General features: G+C 44.4%; 1 protein-coding gene across 2 annotated transcripts; it reads left to right on the plus strand.

The window, feature by feature from the left end:
• Positions 1-1,959: 1,959 nt before the first annotated feature.
• Positions 1,960-9,933, plus strand: unc45a (unc-45 myosin chaperone A). Of its 2 annotated transcripts, none has more exons than XM_076270592.1 (19): positions 1,960-2,149; positions 2,331-2,605; positions 2,725-2,900; positions 3,096-3,185; positions 3,292-3,459; positions 3,609-3,777; positions 4,170-4,340; positions 4,431-4,602; positions 5,765-6,065; positions 6,245-6,339; positions 6,463-6,604; positions 6,720-6,860; positions 7,178-7,305; positions 7,512-7,578; positions 7,691-7,804; positions 8,008-8,123; positions 8,261-8,378; positions 8,782-8,937; positions 9,204-9,933. In XM_076270592.1, the coding sequence occupies exons 2-19, from the start codon at positions 2,404-2,406 to the stop codon at positions 9,507-9,509; spliced, it is 2,832 nt and encodes a 943-aa protein (XP_076126707.1). In that variant the 5' UTR covers positions 1,960-2,149; positions 2,331-2,403; the 3' UTR covers positions 9,510-9,933. The 2 variants fall into 2 exon arrangements, with proteins under 2 accessions (XP_076126707.1, XP_076126700.1); XM_076270585.1 differs by having other exon boundaries at positions 2,404-2,605.
• Positions 9,934-9,941: the final 8 nt, after the last annotated feature.

The raw sequence follows: 9,941 nt of genomic DNA on the forward strand, positions 1-9,941 counted from the left end.
TTCTACTTAATATTAATTTAGGGGAAATACAAGGCGATTGGAATCAAGCTGAAGTGAGTCGGGGGGGGGGGGGGGGGGGGGGGGCTATGAAGGACATTACTCAAAACAATGGCAAACAACAACACAAGTAATACTGCACTATATTTAAGATGTAGGTCTATCATTAGAATAGGCAACATTTGTAAACCTATTAAATAAGGATAAGTTCAATGTAGTCAAAGTCAACTGGCTAGAAGAACTCATTTTCCTGTACTGCAAAGACTCATTTTAAAAAATATATGTTATGTTAAAAAAGATCAAGGTTGTTATCTCATGGAGAGGAGTTAACTGAGTCTAGACTTTGTAAGTCATATAGGTTTAACAGCAAGGAAGCACCGGTGATATAATTTACAATGTTCATATCAGCTCCTCTGAGAGGCTGGAGTGGGACATGCTGGGAAATACTGAAGAGATAACAGAGACAAGGTTGATACAAAAAGGCAACCTCATTCTATCTCAGCAAATTCCCTCTGAAATTGGATTTGAACATATGTCTCAATAATTAATCACAAGCTGTCAGTACAAAAGCATATGCCACCCCTCTACACAATTTAGGCACTGTTTGATTTATTTATGTCAAAAATGCTTTTTTCAGATAAGAACAGCCATCTCAAGCAATATTAACTCTGCACATTGTTGACATAAGCTGTGAGCAACAAAACTCACATAATGGCATGTTCTCTATGATTTCAGAACAGAAGCCCTAGAAGCTATACTTACACACAAACGGACCTGTCAGACACCAGATCTCAGATTTTGTCCAATTGCCCTGACTTGATGAATTCTTATCGCACAGGCCAGGGGTAGTTAACATGGCTACAAAAGGACACATGCCTACTCTCCCTTTGAGACTGTAAGAGGGATAGGTTGTGTATGGCTGTCCCTTTGTAAGTTACAGTCATTCCTCCCCATCTGCATAAGGCCAGCTACTCAGAATGCTGGGGATAACAGGGATTCAATGGCTCTGTGCAACCCTCTGGGCTCTTTTCGTCTCTATGGAAACTAAATAAACAGTATCACATTGCAGGATGTCTGAGCCTTGAGGGAATGGCCTAAAAAGTAGGCATCATGATTCAGTGCCACCATTAGCATCAGTGGCAACTAACTAACAATCTATATTAAATGTTAACTGGTCTACTTTTAGAAAAGACATAATGCATTCTTGTCATTTCATTCACTCCTTATTGTTTTGAGTTATCTGCAGAAAATAATTCACCTATCACGTTTTTCTGTGAGATGTCAGTATGAAAAATGACTTGTCTTGTTTGCATGTTGGATTTTTATTTTATGTTTTCATGCTATTTCAGTTGTTGTCTGTCTGGTAGGCCTAATCTAGCCTAGGCTACTGGAAAAAATGAGGTGATCGTAATATGAAGTAATCAGATAAATGTTTCACAGGCCTGTATCTCTAACGGAACTTAAAGCAACACCAAATAGTTTTTTGTACCTTAAAATAATTTTTCCAAAATCGTTTCAGTGGTTCATCAACTCATAACAGGGTGAACGGCACTTTCTGCATTCGCTTCGCGGCCCTCTATCGGCTATAACCGCACTATGTAAGTTTGCGATTGGGTAGCGGATCTGTAGCCTAGTTCGATGGAATGAGACATGAGAAACTACACATTTGACTTGCATCTGATGTCGCAATACATCGTAGGCTACTTTCATAAAATCATGCAACATATTCTACCTTGTCTGTGGACATTGTTATTTGCAAAGCCGCGCTGGATAAACAAATAGGCTAGTGCAGAGGAAAAGTTCTTTGGTGTTGCTTTAAGCAAATAATTCAACTGTCTGCAGGGCGTCTGCAGTTTATCATTGGGCAGCTACAGCAAAGCCATGTATGGTTATGAGGCGAAAGAGAGAGGCGGGGCTGCTTCAAATCGTCATCAGCGTGCACCACACCCGGAAATACACACGCGCAAGTGACAATCTAGAACAGTCTAGTCAGAGCCCGTCTTATTAGATATTCTCTGGTCTAGTGAAATAACAATAACGGAGTAGTTTAGCATGGATTGCTAATATTTCCACGATCTTCCATACAGCTACACATTACATAGCCAAATAGTTTACATTCCCTTTGATCTTGTGAATAAGCTGAAACGAAAAGGTAAGTTATTTTAATAGCATACGTTTCAAGTCAATGCATATTCATTGAAACCTTATCCGTTCATTCATCAACGTTTGACATTGTGCAGTAATGTTTTTGCTGTTATAGTGTGAATCTGTTATTGTAAAGAATGCCAGTTTCCTTCCTCATGTTTTCTATCGCCTATGGGCTACGGGGGTAGGGTAACAGTTACAGTTTCACAAGTTAGAAGACCTCAGAAACCAAGATTGTTAATCTAGTGGGGTATACCCTAGATGACCCAGGACGCGGCGGCTTTGAGGGAAGAAGGAAACAACCTCTTTAAAACGGGCGATTTTCAAGGAGCACTGTGCTCTTATACCAAGGCACTGAAACTTACCGAGAGCAAGTCCGATAATGCCATCCTCTATCGCAACCGCTCCGCCTGTTACCTGAAGCTGGAAGACTATTCCAAGGCTGAGACGGACGCGTCAAAAGGTATGCATCTCTACAACCTTGGCGTTCCCTCTGTTTCCAGATATCTGCTCGAATGTAAGTAAAGTGAATAGAGTAATGAATAGGCCAAACATTGAAGAGTATACATGGTCTTTGTCCAGCTCTTGATACCGATCCAGGTGATGTCAAAGCAAGGTATCGTCGTGCGCAGGCACTACAGAACCTTAGCCGACTGGATCAGGCATTCCTGGACGCGCAGAAATGCGCACAGCTGGAGCCAAAAAACAAAGCATTCCAGGACCTCCTGCGTCAACTTGGCGCTCAGATCCAACAAAAGGTAATTGGCTTCAAAGAAAAAATCAGAATTAATCTTTGAATTACCAGTTCAGTTCTTGCTGTGTAAAACAGATGTTACACAGTGTTACTCTGCAAGAACATAGCCATGATGTGACTACATTTCCATTGCCTATTCATTGTATTGAGTTGTATGTAGCTGAAGACTTTCTATCTACTCTTCTGGTCACTCCTTCAGGCGTCACAGCTCTCCTCCACAGATGCTCGTGTCCAGCAGATGTTCAAACTCCTGATTGACAGCTCGACATCACAGTCAGACAAACAGAAGGTAAAGGACATCACACACACACACACACACACACACTGTGTGTAGCCATGCGTTACTATTGCGCACCCATCTCATTTCATCCTGTCTTTCTTTCCTCCACATGCAGGCAGCTCAGAACCTGGTGGTCCTCTCCCGTGAGGATGCAGGAGCCGAGCAGATTTTTCGCAATGATGGCGTGAAACTCCTCCAGAGGCTCCTTGAGTCCAAGCAGGAGGAAATTCTGTTGTCTGCCCTCAGAACGCTGGTCGGCTTGTGTACCGGACACCAGTCAAGGGTGAGTGGATTTCTTTCCCCACTGATAAACTAAATAACAGAGGTGATCAATATTTAATCATAGCAAACAAGCAAGGTTTGCAAACACACAAGCATGTCTTAACATAATACAGAAAAGAGTTGTGAAAACAATTGTGTCCTTGTTGACAGACCATGGCTATTGTGAATGAACTTGGCATGGAAAAGCTGTGTGCGGTCATGGGCTCTGGGGAGCAGGCCGTGTCCCTGGCAGCGTGCCATCTGCTCCAGGTTATGTTTGAAGCGCTCACCGAGGGCATGAAGAAGGACATCAGAGGGAAAGACGAGGCCATCCTGCCTGGTAGGGAAGGACTTTGCTGACCGAATATTGTGCTGGTGTCCTGTAAGGAAGGGTTTTACTGGAGACTGTTCAGGCTAACACTTTATTTGGCACTTCCAAATGCAAGTCTTAGCTAGGGAACTAAGCCAGGTGAAGAGTCATTCATCTGATGCAGGGTGGGCTTTATACAAAAACACACAGAAGAGCATTGTTGAAGCACTTTTGTAAACTAATGTCTTATTATGCACTGAGTGACCTGGGCAGTGTATTTTCTTTAAAAGTAGAACATAAAGCTTTTGTTTGCTGTACTTCCTGCAGGAATCGGTAAAAATGTGTTGGTGGCCATGGACATTATGTTGCCCGTGTCACTGTGCATATTTGTATGTCTAACTGTGTGTGTGTTTGTGTCACAGAACCATCTCGGGAGCTGCGTTCCATGATGCGGCACCTCCTGGACATGCTGCCCGCAGCTAGCGTGTCCGGACCCGGCCGAGACAGTGCCATCAACCTGCTGGTCAAGCAAGTTCCCCGCAAATCCCAGAAGAACCCAGACAACTCACTCACACTGTGGGTGACAGACCAGGGTAAGGGCCAGACTGACATACTGTGGCTTTTGCTTATTAAAACCATGTTGTTCAACAAGCTCAATCTGGACATCCTTCTTCCACGTTCAGGACTTAAGAACATTCTGGAAGTAGCAGGAACAGTGCCAGAGATCAACAACGGTCCCCCGCTGACAGACAACTCCCACATGAGCAGTTCAGTGCTACTCAACAAACTTTATGACGACCTGAAGAGTGACGCTGAAAGGGAGAACTTCAGCCGCATCTGTGAAGAATACGTGAAGTGAGTTAAAGGCAATGTAACATTTTGAAAGGTGGAGCCATTGGCCCTCATTTACGAAACAAACGTACAACATAAAACAGGCGTAGGACAAGCATACGCTCATTTCCACGCAAAGCATGACCTTTATCAATTTGAATGTGAGCAGTGGCTACGCACGGATCTCACATCAAGTCTCAACTTGTGTACACAAGTTTTTGTGGCAGCATAGCATGGTGCAGTAGTAAATCGGCAGAGGATTGGAAAGTTTTAGAGTTGAATACATGGAATATCTTGGACCTAAGACTTTTCCTGCACATGTGTAGCCTACTTTCAGTAATGTAGCCTGTTATGTTGACACATTTGATGGCTTGGAATGATAGCCATATGTGGAGAGAATTATTTTAGCTTTCCAACAGTCATAAATATTTTTCTCTGTGAAAATAAAGTCTGTTACACTTAAATCGCTAGCCTAGTTTCCCGGTTTTCTTGATGACACTTTTCTAGCTGTCAAAATTAACAAGGTTCAGCGATTTGCAATGTCAATGCAGCTATCTCCTGGTCAGAAATGTTTCTCTTTTCGACGTATTATGCACCTTTAATCATAAATCCTATGGGCAAGGCGTAAATTAAATTGATATTTAAATTACGTTTTCTTTCAGCCGCCACATTTACCAACACACATTCAGTCTTACGCTGTAATTAGAGTGATGGGAACGTTTCATGAATCATGTGAGCCTCCTGCACTCAAATCTGCGCTGGTTTCTACGCTCGGTTGATAAATGAGGGCCACTGTCTTTTCAGTGTATGTAGAACCACGGGCCGTGGTAGTGTAGTGGTTAAGGACCTGGGCTAGCATGCAAGTCGCTTTGGATAACAGTGTCTGCTAAATAAATACATGTGAATATAAATGTAGAAGAAGTAGATTGGTAGCATGGAAGGGGTGAGACAATATGTCATATTGGTTGCTGATTATTGACGTACCATTTGATTGACACTTGACATTGACATTGTGCAAACTTTTTATTTTTTGCCAGTGTGGAGAAATTATCACTTATTGCAGCTTTTTAAATTAGTTTTCAGATTAACTGTAACAAACTGTGATACACTGTTATAGACAATAAAATACAGTATACAACTTTATGATAATGAAAACTAAGTGATTTTGCCTTTTCTATATTGTCAGGAATCATTTTGAGCGCACAAGTCTGGAGTCAAAGCTACGGGCTATCCAGGCAGTGTCTGTGCTACTGCAGGGCCCCAGTGATGTGGGCAATCGCACGCTGGAGCTATCTGGCATGATGGACGCAGTCATCGCTCTTTGTGCCTCAAAGGACCTCGTCCACCAGCAGGTGGCAGTGGAGACCCTCATCCACGCAGCTGGCAAGGCCAAGAGGGCCTCGTTCATCACAGCGAACGGCGTGACACTCCTGAAGGACCTCTACAAGAACAGCGAGAACGACAGGATACGTGTCAGGGCACTGGTTGTGAGTCTCAGACCAAAGAGCTATTTAGTATGTACACCTGGATAGGATTTAAGAGTTCCATTCTGTCGTTGAGTCCTAAAAGTCTTGTGTGTGTGTGTGTGTGTGTGTGTGTGTGTGTGTGTGTGTGTGTGTGTGTGTGTGTGTGTGTGTGTGTGTGTGTGTGTGTGTGTGTCTCACAGGGATTGTGTAAACTGGGATCAGCAGGAGGCACCGATTTCAGCATGAAGCAATTTGCCGAAGGCTCCACATTAAAATTGGCCAAACAGTGCAGAAAGTAAGTCATTATTTATAGTCTTTTTCAGCGGCTTTAGTTGAGCTTGTTTTTGTTTCATTCCCATCAGAGCATGTCTAGCCTTTTGATAAGGAGAGCAATGTTTTCCTGCACCTCTTCTCACAGGTGGTTATGTAACGAGTCGCTACCGGCCACCTCACGGCGATGGGCCATCGAGGGCCTTGCGTACTTGACCTTTGACGCAGATGTGAAGGAGGACCTGGTGCAGGACAAGAACGCCCTACAAGCCATGTTCCACCTGGCTAAGGTATTCTGACCACCAGCCTTTGAATTCTAGAATCTAAACAAATGGTTCTACATGGTTCCTGAATGCCTTCCGGTCAGCAGTAAATAAGTGCCCTGTCCTCTTTCCGTCCCTGCAGTCTGAGGATAAGACTGTACTGTTCGCTATTGGCTCCACGCTGGTGAACTGCACCAACAGCTACGACGCGGACAAGCCTGACCCTCAGATGGTGGAGCTGGCCAAGTATGCCAAACAGCATGTGCCTGAAGAGCATCCGAAGGTACTGGCAGTTGTGATGTGTTTACTTTTGCAGGGCAGAACTTTTGCAACTAATCAGCTCAGAAGAAACAGTCACCTTGAGCAAAAGTGGACCATGGGCCCTCCCCTTACCACATTTCACACATTTGTTGTTAAAGAGGGGTTCACCTACAACCAAGAGAAAAAAAACCTGGCTGTTCCCCCTGGTTTTCTGCTAGGGGTTGTATAGTGTTATAGGTTTAGTATGGCATTTAGTATGAACCATGTTTTCAGTTTTTGTGTGTGTGCTCGTGCGCGTGTGCGTGTGTGTGTGTGTGTGTGCGTGTGTGTGTGTGACAGGACACTCAATCTTATGTGGAGAAGAGGCTGGTGAAGCTGCTGGAGGCTGGGGTGGTGTCAGCATTGACGTGTATGGTCAAGCAGGAGAGTCCAGCCCTCACAGAGTCCTGCAGGGAATGCATCGCCAGGTATGACTTCAATCATCTCTGTCCACAAATACAGTAGATACAACATCCTGTATTTGTATGAGCATGTTCACATTATTTAGCATCCTTTTGGTTCTAACTTGATCTCTCCAGAAGCATGGTTTGATTTTCATCCAGAGTGTGACTAGTAGCATTATCATAACTGTTAGTGATGTGCTTAGTGTTCCTTCTGGTTTGTAACATTCTAGGGTGTTCCTGGCATTGGTGGAACGACAAGAGGACAGGGGAACAGTGGTAGCACAGGGGGGAGGAAAGGTCGGAGCATTTTCAAGCATTATCGATTCTCAACTTCAACCACATTACAATTACATACAACCATATGGGCTACATATTGGTATTAATGGAAGTCCTTGCTCTATGGTTTCAGGCTCTGCTCCCACTTGTCACAGAAAGTACAGACAAGGGCAAGACCAAAGCAGCACAGGCACTGGCCAAAATCACCATCACACACAACCCAGAGATCGCCTTCCCTGGAGAGAGAGTGAGTGGCCTGGTTCTTGGGTTTAGCTTTAAAATAACAACACAGTGGGTTGAAGTGGGCAGTTGTATATGTTAGTATATTCTCATTCCGATGCTACACATTGGTGGTGGTTAGGGTGATGTCCTCCTCCCTTTACTGTAACGTGTGCCTAGAAAAGTGCTATATAAATGTAATGTGTTGTTGGTAATACAACTTTGTTTTAGATCTATGAAGTGGTCCGTCCTCTCGTCAGCCTGCTACAGCTGGAGTGCACTTCGTTGCAAAACTTTGAAGCACTGATGGCCCTCACCAACTTGGCTGGCATCAGCGAGAAACTCAGGTCAGTCAGCTCAGGGGAAAAACGTACTGTACACTACAAGTTCTCTGAACCAATCAATATGTTTACATGCTAGATCATTTAATTGACTATTAGACCATTTAATTGAACAGCTAATGAGCTGCTGCTGTCTTGAGCAGGCAGAAGATCATTAAGGAGAAGGCTGTGCCAAAGGTGGAGGGCTTTATGTTTGAGGAGCATGACATGGTGCGTGCCGCAGCCACGGAGTGCATGTGCAACCTGGTCCTTAGCACGGAGGTGAGTCACCTGAATCACCTGGATGTCTTTGATACAGATGCATATTGGGGGGGGTTCAGGTGGTGCAAGTGGCAGCGTGTCCGTCCGTACCACATGCCCAGCCCATGGGGTTCCAGGTTCAAACCCGACCCATGATCATTTCCTGATCCTACTTCATCTCTCTCCCACTCACTTCCTGTCACTCTTCACTGGCCTCTCTGAATGAAGGCAAAAATTACCCCAAAAATACTTTTAAAAAAGAAGCATGGGTTATACTTCCCATGTGAAAAAAATATACTTCCTCTGATGCAATCACACAAAATATGTGGATATTTACAGTAGGTAGCAGTGTATGTAAAATGTTGTTTTTTTTCCTGGAAGAAAGATGGGTAGAAAGCTCCGTTATCCCTGTGTCTGACCTCAGGTGCAGAAATTGTTCCTGGACACGGGGAGTGACCGACTGAAGCTGCTAGTGCTGTACTCTGGCGAGGATGACGAGAGGCTGCGTAAGGCAGCAGCTGGCACACTTGCCATGTTGACCGCACAGCAGCCTGACCTATGTGGCCGCATCCCTGACACGGTGAGATTTTGGCAGCCTACAGTGATATAGGGTTGAGCACATAGTATTGGGTATGTTTTGTATTAATAGCAAAGATATATGCCTCAGTATGGGAGAGGCAGCCTTTTGTACAATGCTGTTGTTTCGGTGCTTTCCACTACTGCAAAAGAGGCAGTGTATGAAGAATTCCAACAAGTCAATTATGGACAAGTATGTACCCAAAATATGATTGATTCAAATCAGAAAGTTTTATCTCAAAGTTTCTCCTGTGTCCTTCGCTCTTTTAGACAAGCCATTGGCTCGAAATCATGCAGGCACTGTTGCTAAGCGACAGTCAGGACCTCCGTCACCGCGGCACAGTGATCACGATGAATCTAATGGAGGCGCAGCGCGGCCTGGCGGAGAAGTTTATTGAGAGCGAGGCTCTGGAGATCCTCTCTGTCATGGCCAAAGGGGACAACCCGGCACCCACCCCCGAGTCTCGTATCGCTCAGCAATGTCTTGACCTGGCCCTGGGCTACGGGCTGATCCAGGCTGGAGCCCAAGCAGGAGAGCCCAGGTCCGAGGCAGGAGAGCACAGGTCCGAGGCGTGACCATTGCTCTCATGAGATCTCCAATGCTGCACATGGGGCCTTCAAGAGTCCACTAAGACATAAGACTTCAAGAAAAGTTGTCATTCTGTCTGGTCATGTGATGTTTTAGTATGAGAGGCAGTTGAGTTATGTTTTGGCTCTGTGGTTCGTCACATCCCACTGAAGTAGGCAGCCAGTGCTCAAGAAAACTAGCATGGAAAGCTGCAGTGTTATCAATCCAGTTTGAAGTGAATTCTAAGAAATTATAAGCATCAACATTTTTCATGAACACTACAGTTGCTCCAATCCAAGCACACCCAATGTAGTGCAGAATAATGTGCTGCCACATTCCACACACACACAAAACGTTTCCCTCTTATTTGTTTTATGTAATGACTGCATACTGCATAGTATTTAACACTTGCATTCCAAAAGCCTGGTTAATGTCTTAAA

This window comes from Alosa pseudoharengus, unplaced genomic scaffold (assembly GCF_046254945.1).
Source record: "Alosa pseudoharengus isolate Yale_2024_CS ecotype anadromous, Long Island Sound unplaced genomic scaffold, YU_APseudo_1.1 YU_APseudo_1.1_scf_10, whole genome shotgun sequence".
In the NCBI taxonomy this organism is placed as follows: Eukaryota; Metazoa; Chordata; class Actinopteri; order Clupeiformes; family Clupeidae; genus Alosa; species Alosa pseudoharengus.